The sequence below is a fragment of the Mobula birostris genome, chromosome 3 (genome assembly GCF_030028105.1).
Source record: "Mobula birostris isolate sMobBir1 chromosome 3, sMobBir1.hap1, whole genome shotgun sequence".
Classification (NCBI taxonomy): Eukaryota; Metazoa; Chordata; class Chondrichthyes; order Myliobatiformes; family Myliobatidae; genus Mobula; species Mobula birostris.
The window spans coordinates 122,454,134-122,471,185 of record NC_092372.1 but is presented as its reverse complement, the minus strand read 5'-3'; the positions used below and the strand labels follow the sequence as shown (position 1 = coordinate 122,471,185).

General features: G+C 48.3%; 1 protein-coding gene across 5 annotated transcripts in view; it reads right to left on the bottom strand.

Moving 5' to 3' along the window:
- The window catches only part of etv7 (ETS variant transcription factor 7), an 81,384-nt gene that overhangs the window by 10,029 nt on the left and 54,303 nt on the right, over positions 1-17,052 (bottom strand). For all 5 annotated transcript variants that reach the window (XR_011885396.1, XR_011885394.1, XR_011885395.1 and 2 more), the window contains 3 exons: positions 10,212-10,388; positions 6,391-6,618; positions 1,209-1,351 (listed from right to left, as the gene is read on the bottom strand). Coding sequence is in view for 1 of the 5 variants with exons in the window: in XM_072253289.1 (XP_072109390.1) it covers positions 1,209-1,351; positions 6,391-6,618; positions 10,212-10,388 (548 nt within the window). In the remaining 4 variants the exon portion in view is untranslated. The remainder of the gene's footprint in view (positions 1-1,208; positions 1,352-6,390; positions 6,619-10,211; positions 10,389-17,052) is intronic.

Below are 17,052 nucleotides of genomic sequence, written 5' to 3'. Positions count from 1 at the left end.
GAGGATGTTTCCTGTGGTGAGGTGTCTAGGACCAGAGGGCACAGCCTCAGAATTTAAGGATGTCCATGCAGAACAGAGATGAGCAGGAATTTCGTTAGCCAGAGGGTGGTGAATCTGTGGAATTCATTATCACAGGCGGCTGTGGAGGCCAAGTCATTGGGGGCATTTAAAGTGGAGGTTGATAGCTTCTTGACTAGTCAGGGTATCGAAGGCTATGGGGACATGACAGGAGAATGGGGTTGAGCGGGATGAGAAATCAGCCAAAGTGGAATGGCAGAACAGACTTGACAGGCTGAATGGCCTACTTTCTGTTCCTATGTTTTATGGTCTTATACTGTTGTCGTATAAGTCGTTGGTGAGGCTGCACTTGGGGTACTGTGTACAGCTTTGGGCACCCTGATATAGCAAAGATGTGGTTAAACTAGAAAGAGTGTAGGAAGGTTTACGGAGATGCTGCCAGGAGTAGAGGGTCTGAGTTGCAGAGGGAGGTTGATCAGGCTGGGCCTTTATTCCATGGATCACAGGAGAATGAGGGGTGACCTTACAGAACTGTTTAAAAGGCACAGATGAGGTGGACAGCAACAGCTCCTCAGCATATGGGAGTCCAAAACTAGGGATATAGGGTTAAGGTGAGAGGGGAAAGGTGTAAAAGGCAACTTTTTCACCCAAAGGTTGGTGGGTATATGAAACATTGTGCCAGAGGAAATGGTTGAGGCAGGTGCCATTGTATCATTTCGAGCAGGGGTCGGCAACCTTTTTGCCTCTGTGGGCCAGGTTACATATTAATGAGCGGACAGTGGGCCAGATAAATGCCATGAAAAACTTGAAATATGGGAATTATCCATTTAAATACAGCTAGTTATGTTTGGCCTCAATTTAATGAATAACACATGCTAGAAAATCATTTGTGCTTAAGGTTGCCTACCCCTGATTTAGAGGCATTTGATACGTGGAGGGGCAGCAGTTAAAGGAGTGTGGTCCAAACACAGGAGATTGGGACTACCTGCGTGGGCACTGTGATCAGCACGGACTAGCTGCATCAGAAGACCTGTATATTGTTTTGAAATCTTAGTTGAAAGGTTTCAAAACTGAGGTTTAATAAATAAAAAATGTAATTTTAAATTGAAATGAGGTTAAAAGCCTCTCTATTAAGGAAGATCTGATTTTTTTGAAATGTGACAGTCCATCAAAATCTTTAGCCCACTCACCTTGTGATTCCCCCAAAGACTTGCCAGACCATTGGGGTCGACCACACGGAAAACCTTTGATTCCTTATCTTCCCACCTGATGTAGGTTTGGTATCGACTGTCGGAGAGAAGCTGGTAGACATAATCCCAGAGCAGCCTACAGTCTGCATAAGAATTATTTTCATTAAGAATTGGCCCCAGCTCTAGGCATTCCTTCCTAGCAGCTCCCTCTTCCCTCAAATCTCATTGTTATTCCAGCTCATTGTGATGAGCAATTAAAAACAGGAGATCTTTTGAAATTCAGGGGCTTTTTTATTAACTCTTCTGTATTCTTACACACACACACACGTGCACGTGCAAGTGTGCACAGCTGACGATTCACATGTGAACATTACAACATGCACACAGTGAGACAGAAAGGATTCTCCATGGTCAGACTGAGATAGTTCAGTATGGCTGGGGCGGCCAATTGGCTGGATGGATGTCAGGACTATTACCTGCTCCTCAATGCTTTGAAACATTGCAGTTTAAGAAGCTGTCTATGCATTTGTATAGCACCTTAATGCAGAAAGATATCTCAGGGCATTCTGAAGAATTGTTGGAAACAGATTTGACATTGAATTACACAAAAAGTATGAGGCAGATACACAAAATTTGGAGAACAATTGTGTACTCAGAAGATCATCTTAGGGTTAAATATGACGCCAAGGTCCTGAACGATCTGTTTCAGCCTCAGGCATTTAGCAAGGAGAGGTCTGGGGTCAGTGGAGTTGGTTATCGTCACTAACTTGCCACAAATTCAGAGCGTGTCAGTTCATATCTGTGCTGCTGGCACGGGAGAATTATGTGTTCTCATTACGTAAGAGAAAATGACAGGAAACATAAATTTAAATGTGTAAGTCACAGGGAGGAACTGGGAGAAGAAAGGCAAGGAAATTATAGATACAAGAGATACTGAAATCTAGAGTAACACACACAAAATGCTGGAGGAACTCAGCAGGTCAGGTGGCATCAAAGGAAATGAATAAACAGTTGGCATTTGGGGCTGAGACCCTTCATCAGGACTGGAAAAGAAGGGGGAAGAAGCCAGAATAAGGAGGTGGGAGGAGAGGGGAAGGAGTATGGACTGGCAGGTCGTAGGTGAGACCAGATGAGGGGGAAGGTGGGTGGATCGGGAAGGGCCATGAAATGAGAAGCTGGGAGGTGATTGGTGGAAAAGGGTAAAGGGCTGAAGAAGAAAGAATATGATAGGAGAGGAGAGTTGACCATGGGAGAAAGGGAAGGAGGAGGGGCACCAGGGGGAGTTGATGAGGAGGAGAGGAAGGGGTGAATGGGGAAAGGGAAAAGGGAGAAGGGGAAGGAGATAAATGAGCAGAAAAGGTAAAGGACTGGAGAAGAAGGAATCTGATAGGAGAGTGGACTATGGAAAGGAGGAGAGGAACTAGAGAGAGATGATGGCAGGGCACGAGGGTAGGGAAGGGGAAAGAAGGGATGAGAGGGCCATGAGAATAGAGGAAAGCAAAAAGGGGTGGGGGGGGACGAGGGAAAGAGCTGCGGTTAACACAGGAAATGGTGGATAGTTTGAGAAACACACAAAATTTCCAACAGCTGCAGCTAAATTCTGCCTTAACACTGGAACAACAATCATGCTCTATACTGTATACTACAGTCCATGACCTCAGGATTCCCGTCAGTGTGGGATCACTACAGGAAGTGTGACAACAGGTTTTTACATGATACAGAGGCACTCACAATAACATGATGAGGAAGCAATTGAATGGCTGTAATTAATGAGGCTGGAAGAAACCAGTAGGTGAGAGGTGAGGACATATCACCCGTGATTCTTCAAATAATGAGGAAACAAGGAAACTGATCCCTTCTCCACTCATCCCTCCTGCCACTTGCCACTGACCACTCATCCCTCCCCACTGATCCCCCCTCACACTTACCCCTCCCCACCGATCCCCTCTTCACACTTACCCCTCCCCACCGATCCCCTTATTCACACTTACCCCTCCCCACTGTTCCCCCCCAGTTACCCCTCCCCACTGATACCCTCCTCGCACTTACCCCTCCCCACTAATCCCTCCTCACTGATTCTCATCCTCACACTTACCCCTCCCCATTGATCCCCCTCACACTTACACCTTCCCACTCATCCCCTCCTCACATTTATCCCTCCCCACTAATCCGTCCTCACACTTACCCCTCCTCACTGATCCCCTCTCACACTTACTCCTCCCCACTGATCCCCTCCTCATGCTTACCCCTCCCCACTGATCCCTCCTCACACTTACCCCTCCCCACTGATCCCTCCTCACACTTACCCCTCCACACTGATCCACTCCTCACAGCTACCCCTCCCCACTGATCCTCCCTCACACTTACCCCTCCCCACTCATCCCCTCCTCACACTTACCCCTCCCCACTGATCCCTCCTCACACTTACCCCTCCCCACTGATCCCTCCTCACACTTACCCCTGCACACTGATCCACTCCTCACACCTACCCCTCCCCACTGATCCCCTTATTCACACTTACCGCTCCCCACTGATCCTCCCTCACACTTACCCCTCCCCACTCATCCCCTCCTCACACTTACCCCTCCCCACTGATCCTTCCTCACACTTACCCCTCCTCACTGATCCCTCCTCACACTTACCCCTCCTCACTGATCCCCTTATCCACTTACCCCCCCGCACCGATCCCCTCCTCACACTTACCCCTCCCCACTGAACCCTGCTCACACTTATCCCTCCCCACTGATCCCTGTTCACACATACCCCACACCACAGATCCCCCTCACACTTACCCCCCCATTGATTCCACTCCTCACACTTTCCCCTCCCCACTGATCACCTTATTCACACATGCCTCCCCACTGATCCCCTTATTCACACTTACCCTCCCCACTGATCCCCCCTCACACTTACCCATGTGCACTGATCCCCTCCTCACACTTACCCCTCTCCACTCATCCCCTCCTCACACTTACCCCTCCCCACTCATCCCCTCCTCAGACTTACCCCTCCCCACTCATCCCCTCCACAGACTTACCCCTCCCCACTCATCCTCTGCTTACACTTACCGTCCTCACTGATCCCTCCTCACACTTACCCCTCCCCAATGATCCCCTCCTCACACTTACCCCTCCCCATTGATTCCCCTCCTCACACTTACCCCTCCCCACTCATCCCCTCCTCACACTTACCCCTCCCCACTCATCCCCTGCTCACACGTACCCCTCCACACTGATCCCTCCTCACACTTACCCCTCCCCAATGATCCCCTCCTCACACTTACCCCTCCCCATTGTTTCCCCTCCTCACACTTACCCCTCCCCACTCATCCCCTCCTCACACTTACCCCTCCCCACTGATCCCCTTATTCACACTTACCCCTCCCCACTGATCCCCTTATTCACATTTACCCCTCCCCACTGAACCCTCCTCACACTTATCCCTCCCCACAGATCCCTCCTCACACTTACTTCTCTTCACTGATCCCCTTCTCACACTTACCCCTCCCCACTGATACCCTCCTCACACTTACCCCCCTCACTGATCCCCTCCTCACACTTACCCCTCCCCACTGATCCCCTTATTCACACTTACCCCTCCCCACTGATCCCCTTATTCACATTTACCCCTCCCCACTGAACCCTCCTCACACTTATCCCTCCCCACAGATCCCTCCTCACACTTACCCCTCCCCACTGATACCCTCCTCACACTTACCCCTCCCCACTGATCCCCTTCACACTTACCCATGTGCACTGATCCCCTCCTCACACTTACCCCTCCCCACTCATCCCCTCCTCAGACTTACCCCTACCCACTGATCCCCTCCTCACACTTACTCATGTGCACTGATCTTCCTCCCGGCACTTACCCTCCCAGCTTATGCTCCTCCCTCTCTCCCCCCTTGTTCTTCTGGTTTTTGCCCCCTCCTTTCCAGTCCTGAAGAAGTTCCCCAGCCCAAAACGTCGACTGTTTATCCATCTCCATAGATGCTGCCTGAGCTGCCGAGTCCTCAGCGTTTTGTGTGTGTTGCTGGGTGAATCTCAGGGACTTGGTATGGACAGGATCTGTGACGGTTTCGCTCCCCTTCAGCACCAGATGGACGAGTCTGTTTGTTTATGTGCCACAAACCCTGGTCTTTGGTCACAGAGTTGAGGTATTGTCCAGGGAAAGGATGCCATGCTGCCCGTTACTGAACTGGCAAGCTGAACGAGGAACATATCTGGTTACTCGAGAGGACCTTCCTGAGGCAGTGGCTTTGGCCGTACTGAGAAAAATCCAAGTTTAACTGGCAGCTTCGTGCAACAGCCTGATTAATATGAGATAAGAAAGCTGAACCTGGGAGCTTCCCCCTCTTAATGGGTGATCTTTAATGGAATGCCAAACTCTCTTGTTCAACTGTATAAGCAACGTTCGCAGAAGCAACAGGAGGGCTTTGTCCTCTCACGTTGGGTGAGACTACAACAAGAGGTCTTGAGTTAAGGGTGAAAGGTGAAATATTTGAGGGGAACCTGAGGGGGGTTTTCTTCGCTGAGAGGGTGGTGAGGTTGTGGAACGGGCTGCCAGCAGAAGTGGTGGCTGCAGGGTCGATTTTAACGTTTGGACAGGTACATGGGCGGGAGGGGTATGGAGGGCTGCAGTGTGTGCAGGTTGATTGGACTAGGCAGAAGATCAGACCAGCATGGATTAGATTCGCCAAAGGGCCTCTGTTCTGTCGTGCTTGATGACTTTAATCTACGGAGGAATTCAGCGGGTCAAGCAGCATCCGTGGGAGGGAAGGAACTGTCAATGCTTCGGGTGGAAGACGACTGTTTGACCTGCTGAGTTCCTCCAGCAAAGCAGAAGTAAATCCTAAACTCACAATCCATTCATGTAACTCTTAACAAAAAATTTTTGGAGATACAGGCCCCTTATCACACCATGGGACACAGGGACAGAATTAAGCCATTGAGCCTGCTCCACATGACTGATTTATTACCCCCTCTCAACCCTACTCTGCTGGCTTCTCGCCGTAATCTTTGACACCCTTAATTAGACCAACAGATCATCTGTTGCTCCAAGGTCCAGCATGCACCTTCCTAGTGTCTCTTTTGACTGAAACCCGTTGGCCACCTGGCCAACTCTGCCAACTTTAAGTCACTGCGACCACACCCCCCCCCACCCCCGCTTGTGAAGCCCTCACCTGCAATTTTCCCATCAGCGGTTCCTTGAGGTGCTGGAAGTAATGGACCCATCCCAGGATTCCTCATCCCTTCTGATCTGCTCGAGAGGTTTAGTGGCTCTTCCCAGTGGTGGCTCCTGTTGGGGTTGGCGCCGTTCTCCTTACTGGGGGAGCCCTGGGCCAGTGAAAACCCAGCGCTCAGCGGGGCCCGGCCCACCATGGCATTCACGATTCGAGGCACTCTGCAGTCTGCCAGGAGAAGGGGAATGAATGAGAATTCGCATCTTTCCCTCCAAGATGGCGCCAAGCTGTGACTGCCATTGCGTCGTAGCTTAGATTTACCTGTTTTTTAATTGCTTTTTTAGGCTTGTAGGGATGGTTTTAGGGGCAGAGATGTGAGTTTGGGGTTAGGGTTTAGGAACAGGGATATGGGGGAATTAGAGGCCAGGCAGGAGTCCCAGTCAAAGACCATCAATGCAGACGTGCGACATCTGTGTCCGATGTCGGATACCGACCCGGCTGAGAGTGGATGAGGCCCTTGCATCCTGGTCAATGAGTTGTTGACAGCTTCTGGAGTCAGAGTTCCATGAGGGCAGGAGGAACGAGGTCCAATGATGCCTTTGGTTCGCAAATTGGTGAGACCAAATTTCCAGGCCTAATGTTTGGGGTCCCATCATCGTCAAGTCCAGAGTTCGAGGCCTAATATTTGGTGATCTGCAAGTCCTGGGGTCAAAATGAGGACCGAGGCCCAATGGGCGAATCAGAAGTCTGGAGATCAAGGCCTACCATTCAGTGTTCTGCAAGTTCTGGGATTGACATCAAGAACCGAGGCCCAGTGGGCAAATTGGAAGTCTGGAAGTTGAGGCCTATTGACCAGAGCCAAGTCTGTGAATCTCTGCGAGTCCTCTGGGGAGTTCGAAACCAAATGTCTGTGAGTCCGAGACTGCAGGCCTGTCTTGGGGTTAAAGGACCGTGGGTGTGTGTGGGAGGGAGGAAAGAGGATTGTTTTGCTGCTGTTGTTTTGTCGCTTGTTGTGTTCTGTGTTGTTCTGCCGAGCATTGTGGCACTCGCTCGGGTGTTTCGGTTGTTAAAGTAAACAAGGAGTTCAATGTAACACGTGACAAAAAGCTTGAACGTTCAATCTTGAATCTGAAGTGGTGGGGAGGCCAGGCCAACCACACAGAGCTCTCAAACCCTCCTGATCCACACTTCAGGTGACAGAGGCCGGAGACTGCCTGGGCACTGCAGTAAACCTTACAGACGGGTCATGATCAAACAGGCCACGACACCAGGCAGGACTCAGGTCCCCGTCTCCACTCCACTACGGAAAGTGAGGTGGCCAGTCACAGCCTTCATATTAGCAGCCTTTCCGCACAAATATGGATCTATAAAAATTATCTCCCGCTTTTCCTGTGTATATGACAAATAAACTCTTCTCGGGCTTCTAGCCGGGTACAGGTATCGATTATAACCGAGGTTTCGATGACAAACTCTGCCATCTTCCTCAGGGATGATGCCTGGGCACATCAAGTCCGGTGGTAATCATACCCCCCTCATCTGCCCCTCCTGATTGGTTAGTCCTCATCCAATCAGGTTTCCCACTCTCCCACCTTGTTTACAATCGAATTCCAGTTTTTACTTAGAGTGAGGCCTTCACTTTGTTAAAATACTTATCCTCTAGTTTTATTTCAATGTCTTTCTTTATTAGGTAGTCCCAAAAGCCACTGGTGTGGCACAGTAGTCTTGTGCTGTCAAAGTCAATCCTAGGGATTGCACTGCGAATGCAATGTTCTGCTGCTGCCGATTTCACCGGGAAGCCCGGACGGATACACCTCCTGTGCTAGGTAGTTCAAATCACAGGTCATGCAGTTCAAAGGTGACCTGGCGGTTACGGGATTCCCTGTGAACGCAGAGCAGCGTATGTCTGCCAGACAGATCACACGGTTGAAACTCACAACAAGGAGCACAGGAGGTGTATCCATTTGGGTTACCTAGAGAAACTGGCGGCAGCAGAACATTGTAATCGTAATGGCCATAGGGTTGACTACTACTGTTCGATATAAACGTATAGCTGGGTACAGGTATCAATTATAACTGACGTTTTAACTAATATAACTGATATATATTATATGTTCATGGTAGCCCATCCACTTCAAGGTTCCATGTGTTGTGAATTCAGGGATGCTCTTCTGCACACCACTGTTGCAACGCGTGGTATTTGAGTTACTGTCACCTTCCTGTCAGCTTGAGTCAGTCTGGCCATTCTCCACTGACCTCTCTCATTAACAAGATATTTTTACCCACAGACCTGCTGCTCACTGGATTTTTTTTCATACCATTCTCTGTAAAGTCTAGACACTGTTGTGTGTGAAATCCCAGGTGATCATCAGTTTCTGAGATACTCAAACCACCCCATCTGGCACCAACAGCCATTTCACAAAGTCATTTGGATCACATTTCTTCTCCATTCTGATGCTTGGTCTGAACAACAACTGAACCTCTTGACCATGTCTGTATGTTTTTATGCATTGAGTTGCTGCCACATGATTGGCTGATTAGATATTTGCATTAACGAGCAGATGTACAGATGTACCTAATAAAGTGGCCACAGAGTGTATATTGTTTATTTGAAAGGGGGGTTTAAATCTTTCCTGAGCACCTGCACTTTTCTCCCTTACCAAAGTCAGAGTTGGGGTCAAGTTTATTGTCACGTTTACAACAGTATCACAGGTAACTAGCATTGGATACACCCAAAATGCTGGAGGAACTCAGTAAGTCAGAAAGCATCTATGGAGGGGAATCAACAGTTGATGTTTTGGGTAAGATGCAGCCTCCAACCTGATGGCATGAACATCTATTTCTCTGAATTCTCGTAATGGCTCCTCCTCCCCGCCTCTCTTTTTTCCATTCCTCGTTCTGTCTCCCCTCTCATCTCTTCCTTTCTCCTCACCTGCCCATCAACAACCGTGGTGTCCCTTCTCCCATGATTCCTTTTCTCCCATGATCCACTCTCTTCTCCTATCACATTCTTTCTTCTTCTGCCCTTTCCCTTTTCAGCTTCTCACATCATTCCCCACCTTCCCCTCACCTGGTCTCACCCATCACCTCCCACCTTCCCCTCACCTGGCCTCACCTATCACCTCCCACCTTCCCCCTCACCTGGTCTCACCTATCACCTCCCACCTTCCCCCTCACCTGGTCTCACCTATCACCTCCCACCTTCCCCTCACCTGGTCTCACCTATCACCTCTCACCTTCCCCTCACCTGGTCTCACCTATCACCTCCCACCTTCCCCTCACCTGGTCTCACCTATCACCTCCCACCTTCCCCTCACCTGGTCTCACCTATCACCTCCCACCTTCCCCTCACCTGGTCTCACCTATCACCTCCCACCTTCCTCTCACCTGGTCTCACCTATCACCTCCCACGGTCTCATCTATCACCTCCCACCTTCCCCCTCACCTGGTCTCACCTATCACTTCCCACCTTCCCCTTCCCTAGTCTCACCTATCACCTCCCATCTTCCCCTCACCTATCACCTCCCACCTTCCCCTCACCTGGTCTCACCTATCACCTCCCACCTTCCCCCTCACCTGGTCTCACCTATCACCTGCCAGCTTGTGCTCCTCCCCACTTCCCCTACTCTCTTATTCCGGCTTCTTCCCCCTTCCTTTCCAGTCCTCAGACTGATGAAGGGCCTCGGACTGAAACGTCAACTGTTTATCCCTTTCTGTGGATGCTGCCTGACCTGCTGAGTTCCTCCAGCTTTTTGTCTGTGTTGCCCTGGATTTCCAGCCTCTGACAATAATAAAACAATTTACCAATTACCTTTGTGACGTACCTGTGTGGAACAGGAACCTCTGCATTGGCACTGTGTTGCTCTTCTCTCTGTTGTCCATGAAGAGGTTACTTGTGATTCCAGCAGATGGCTGGACTGTTGAGGAGGGACAGTGGAACATGGGGGAACTACTGGACACGTATCTGGGTGACGGGGTTATTGGTCTAAGTTCTGGGATACCTGAAAGAGCAAACCGAGATAATGGGATACATTCACAAATAACACAGCACAGAATGGAATCCACTTATAAGATCTTACACTGATAACATTCAATTTGCATTGCAGTATTAAAATTAACTCCATCAACGACTAGGGTTAATTGGGGCATCGGGGTAGTGCGACGCTATGCCAGATTAGGGCGTAGGAGTCTACAGTTCAATTCCGATACCATCTGTGAGGAGTTCTTATGTTCCTCAGCCTGGTGCTCCGGCTTAGTAGGTTAATTGGTCATTGTAAATTGTCCTGTGATTAGGCTAGGGCCAAACAGGTGGATTGCTCAGCAGATCACAAACAAGAGAAAATCTGCAGGCACTGGAAAGCCGAGCAACACGCACAAAATGCTGAAGGAACTCAGCAGGCCAGGCAGCATCTGTAGAAGAGAGTACAGTCGACTTCTCGGCCTGAGACCATTCAGCAGGACTGGAGAAAAAGAGGTCGAGGAATCACTCTGACTCCTCATCTTTTTCCCTCCAGTCCTGATGAAGGGTCTCGGCCCAAAATATCGACGGTACTCTTTTCCATAGAGGCTGCCTGGTTTTCTGGGTGGTGCAGCTTGTTGGACTGGAAGGGCCTGTTCTATTCTGTATCTCTGCATCTCTAAATAAGTAAATAATCAGATATATATATATATAAACAATGACCAGTCATTTCAAGTTATAAGCACGGATCTAGGATCTTTGGACTAAACAAAGGAAACAGATTAAATTTGCAGAACGATCACTATGAACATCAGCATAGTTCGCCTCTTCCTAAAACTATCATAGCTCAAAGCAAGTGTATTATCAATGCGCATACATGTCACCATTGGTTCATTGTCTTGTGGGCATGCACAGTAGACCAAAGAGATAAACAACAGAATCAATGAAAAACTACTCACAAAGACCGACAAACGACCAATATGCAAACAAGACCAATTGTACAATCACAAAATAAATAAATCAGTAACACTGAGGATATATGAATTGTCAGGAGAAATCTCAGTAGCAATCTGGTAGAACCATCATCACGGTCCGCTGGACCACTACATTGGTATTGATAGAGTGGTTAAGAAGACGCATGGTATGTTGGCCTTCATTAGTCAGAGGACTGAGTTCAAGAGCCGTGAGGTAATGTTGCAGCTCCATAAAACCCTGGTTAGACCACACTTGGAATATTGTGTTCAGTTCTGATCCCCTCATTATAGGAAGGATGTGGAATCTTGAGAGAGTGTGCAAAAGGAGATTTACCGAGATGCTGCTGGATTAGAGGGCATGTCTTATGAGGATAGGTTGAGTTAGCTAGGGCTTTTCTCTTCGGAGTGAAGAAGGATGAGATGCGACTTGATAGAGATGTTCAAGATGACAAAAAGACCCAGATCAAGTGGATAGGCAGAGACTTTGTCCCGGGTAGAAATGGCTAAAGGCAAATATGAGGGCGATTGTCAGAGTCAAGTTCATTTACACAGGGAATGGTGGGGGCATGGAACCCCTGCCAGTGGTGGTGGTAAAGGCAGACACATTAGGGGCATGTAAGAAACTCTTAGATAGGCACATGGATGATTAGATTGATCTTAGAGTAGGTTAAAATGTTGGCACAACATTGTGGGCTGAAGGGCATGCACGTGCTGTTGAAATTGATTAATCATGCCACCTACATAGAGTCATTCAGTTACAAAACACCTAGTACAGAAACAGGCCTTTCAGCCCATCTAGTTTGTGCTTATCTTGGTCTGCCTAGCCCTAGCTACCTGCAGCTGGACCATATCCCCTCTATACCCATACCCCTCCCCACCGTGTACCTATCTAAATGTTGCAATCAAACCCTTATCCACCACTCCAACTGGCAGGTCGTTCCACATGCCCACCACCCTCCGAGCTTCATTCCAGGTCAAGAAGGAATGTACAGCAGTACACTTGTAGACCCAGCAGCATTCCCTGCAGCACTGGTTACCAGTCTGAAATCTCCAACCCACTACTCATCTCTTCAAGATAATCTACAAGTAGAGACATGCAGTACACAGAGGTCACAGGTTTAAACCAACTGGAGGGAAACCGAGCACAGCTGGTTCTCAGCTCTGGAGTACTGTGCTCAAAGGTGTGGAAGCAGCTAACAGGGAACAGAATGAAAACCTTTTGTATTCGTTCATGTTCCCATCGTCCAGAACATGTCTTCTTCTCATTACTCCATCAGGGAGGAGGTACAGGAGCCTGAAGACACACACTCCATGTTTCAGGAACAGCTTCTTCCCCTCCACCATCTGACAATGAAACCATGAGCACTACCTTGGTATCTCTTCCTTCCCTTTTCACACTGCTAGTACATTCATGTATTTATTTATTTATGTATTATTTATCAATCTCTTTCTTTACTGTTGTAATTTATGGTATTATTTATACATTGCGCTGTACTGCTGCCATGAAACAACAAAGATCATGGCATTTGATAGTGATGATAAGCCTGATTCTGCCATCCGATTTCTCAATGGACATTGAACCCAGGAACACTACCTCATTACTTTTTAATATTTCTGTTTTTACATGACTATTTTTAATTTAACTCTTTACTACTATAAATACATATACTTAGTATAATTCATTTTTTCCATATTTATCATGTACTGCATTGTACTGCTGCCATTAAATTATCAAATTTTGCTACATATGCTGGCGATATTAAACCTGATTCTGATTCAGGCAAATCAGTATTTACTGACCGCTCCCTAATTGACTTTGAGAAGACAGTACTAAGCCTCTTCCTTAAACCATGGCTCCCAACCTGCCGGTATTCCCATAGTACCACTGGGCAGAGACACAGTGGCAATGAACAAACTTAAATATGTCACAAGAGATTCTGCAGATCACAAACAAAAGAAAATCTGCAGACGTTGGAAATCCAGAGTAACACACACAAAATGCTGGAGGTACTCAGCAGGGTAGGCAGCATCTATGGAGCGGAATAAACAGCCAACGTTTCTGAAGAAGAACCACGCAATGTGACCCTTCGTCAACCGTGGTCATACTGAACACAAGGCTAGGTTGGAGGGCTCTGGTGGCCTGTGTCTGTGCCTATTTTCATGTCCTGGACAGACTCCCTTGGAGTTCACAAGCTCAGAACCGGTTCTGCAGAGGGAGAGGATGAAAGGTAAACTATTCTCTTCCTGTACCTTTGTTTACAGAGCAAGTCATCCTGAGAATGATCTCAACTTCCTGGTAAGGGTGGAACTATCCGTGTCACTGGGAAGGACAGAACTGGTTGGGTCGGGAGTGGGCATTTTGGACCAGTTGGGCGTGGGAGAGCGGGGAGAAGTTACTGTCATGGAAACGCACTGGCTAATTAGAGAAAAACAACATGAGATATGGAGGCTCATACATTTTTAGCTCCAGTCGCTGTTTAAAAAGCTTAGTGAACTGAGCAGAGATTTGTTAAACAATCACTGGCACCGAAGCAGCAGGTTTAACCATTTACACCTCAGAAGTGCTGGTGAAGGTTCCTGGGTTTGCAGTTTTTGCAAATCCTGATAAGCAGGGTTGTACATCTGTCAGGCCTGGCTGGTTATAACACTGTGTACCAGAAACGTTGGCTGCCAGCCTGGGGCGTGTAGCTGCAGCTGATCTGGCTGCGAACCGGGGTTAGAGTCCAGTCTATGCAGGCAACTCGATGAAACTACCTGGCATGGCACAGGGTGGCATTCCAGGTGTGGAACAGTGCACTTTTTTACCCTCCCCCGGCTGAAGACGTTTGCTTATTCCCTCTAGACCCAGCACGGCCCTGTTGCATTCATGGTCCGCACCCTCTCGGCTCCAAACAGCAAACCATCTGCTGGAGGAACTCAGCATCTGTCGGGGGGGGGGGGGGAGGGCGCGGGATCGTCAATGCTTCAGGTTGGGACCCTCCTGAACCCAAATCATCGATAATTCCCCCCCACCACAGATGCCGCTCAACCCACTGAATTCCTCCAGCAACTTCACTGATCTTTCTGCTAATCTTGCTGATTCTGATTAGAAGAGACTTTCCCTGAGCATCACAACATGAACACCAAACCACTTAGAACAGGAAGGTGCTAGGTTCAATCGTTACCTGGCTTTGTTATTGGACTCTGTTTCCTGCTCTACATTCTGGCGTCTGCAGATTCTTCTATCTCCATTCAATCTTTTACACACAGATAGGTGAATTACCCCAGCAAGGTAAATCAGCCGAACACACACCAAGACCTTACTGAGAAGCATTTGGGAGTTACATAGATTGATTTGAGATGGAGACAGACTATTTGAGCCACTGCAGACACACTAACCAGAGGGCATCATCCTGTCTAGACACTTCCTAACCACTCTGGCAAGGCATGGATACTTCACCAGGCCCAAGGACAGCTTCTATCCCACTACTATCAGAGTCTTCTTGCGCGATAAGATGGACTCTTGGCTTCACTGCCCATCTCGTTATAACCCTGCACTTTATCCTCCACCGACACCGTACCCCTCCAGCTTTACACCTGATGAAGGGTCTGAAGGGTTTATTCATTCCCATTGGCACTGCCTGACCTGCTCAGTTCCTCCACCATCTTGTGTGTGTTGCTCTGGATTTCCACACCTGCAGAATCTTTTGTGTTTTACACTTTATTCTGCATTGTAATTGTTTTAGCTTGTTCTGGCTCCGTGCCCTGTGTAATGATTTGATCTGCCCTGATGGAAGCATGTCCTGGGTGATGAGAGTCCTTAACAATGCCTGTTTGAGGCATGGCCTTTTGAAGATGTCCTCGATGCTGGTGAGTCCAGTGCCCATGATGGAGCTGACTGAGTTTACAACTTTCTGTGGCTTTTTCAGTTCCTGTGTCTCTCCACACCAGACAGTGATGCAACCAGTTAGAATGCTCCCCACGGTACAACTGTAGACATTTGCTAGAGTCTTTCAAGACATACCAAATCTCCTCAATCTCCCAATGGTATGCCTTCTTCATGATTGGGCACAGGATCGATCTTCAGAGATGTTGACACCCAGGAACTTGAAACTCCTCACGCCTTCCATTGCTGATCCCTCAGTGAGGACGAGGTGCGTGTTTCCTCAACTTCCCCTTCCTGAAATCTGCAATCAACTCCTTGGTTTTACCGACAGTAAAGGCAAGACGATTGTTGCGAGTGGACATGGGACTGAGAGTATAGTGAGGTGAGATCTGGGTTTTCTATCTCCACTGCCAACCAATGCATCCTATGTCCCTCTTATCAACACTCCCCTGGAACACTTACTGAGCAAGTCTTTGCCCAGCCCTCGTCTGTTCAAAGGCTCAAAATAGTGGTCAGGAATACCTCAGCTGTCAAACTGGGCAGTTTATGAAGCCTCTCTATCTCTTAGATGGACTGTGTTGGTAGTTTATGCAAATGAGACTTTGCACCACAAGTTTCAATATTTGGATGAACATGTGAAACATAAAGTGATATCTGTCTGCAGCACTGCACCTCCAGAATGCCATCCTCTCATGGCGAACGTCTAAAGCACCTCCAGATTTGTCTGCATCTTCCTCTCGCTCTGTGAATTGTTGGGCGAGCAGGCAGCTTTGGCAATGTTGCTCCAGCAATCGATCTTCCTTGGTATCATCTGTCACATCTTAAAGCAAAAATTATAAAAAGACTGGAAAAGACTGAAAAGTGTCTGAGGAGGCAGGAGGATGTTGATGTTTCAGGCCAAGGCCCCTGCATCAGGGTTGTATGCTGATCCAGTCCTCACACGTAACCAATCCCTTGGCTCCACAGATGTGGTTTGACCCAGTGCTTTCCTTCATCAGTTCGCGTTTGGCTCCGGATCCCTGCCCCACAGTCTGTTGCGTCTGCATGTTAAAGGCCTGCCCAATACCCAAGGAGCCAGACATTAAACAGCTGTCTGGTCGGGAGAGTGAGGAGATCACCAGGAAAAAAACCATTACTGATCTGTCCGTAAACCCAGCACACATCTGTCTGTAAAAACCCACTACGCATCTGTCTGTAAACCCCAGCATACATCTGTCTGTAAAACCCAGTACACATCTGTCCGTAAACCCCAGCACACATCTGTCCGTAAACTCCAGCACACATCTGTCCGTAAACCCCAGTACACATCTGCCTGTCAACACCAGTACACATCTGTCTGTAAACCCCGGTACACATCTGTCCGTAAACCCCAACATACAACTGCTTGTAAACCCCAGTACACATCTGTCCATAAACACCAGTACACATCTGTCCGTAAACCCCAGTACACATCTGTCTGTAAACCCCAGTATACATCTGTCTGTTAACCCCAGTCCACATCTGTCTGTAAACCCCAGTACACATCTGTCCGTAAACTTCAGCACACATCTGTCTGTAAACCCCAGTATACATCTGTCTGTTAACCCCAGCCCACATCTGTCCATAAACCCCAGCACACATCTGTCCGTAAACACCAGTACACATCTATCTGTAACCCCCAGCACACATCTGTCTGTAAACCCCAGTACACATTGGTCTGTAAACCCCAGCACACATCTGTCCGTAAACCCCAGTACACATCTGTCTGTAAACCCCAGTACACATCAGTCTGTAGACCCCAGTACACATCTCTCTGTAAACCCCAGCACACATCTCTCTGTAAACCCCAGTACCCATCTGTACATAAACCCCAGCACACATCTGTCTGT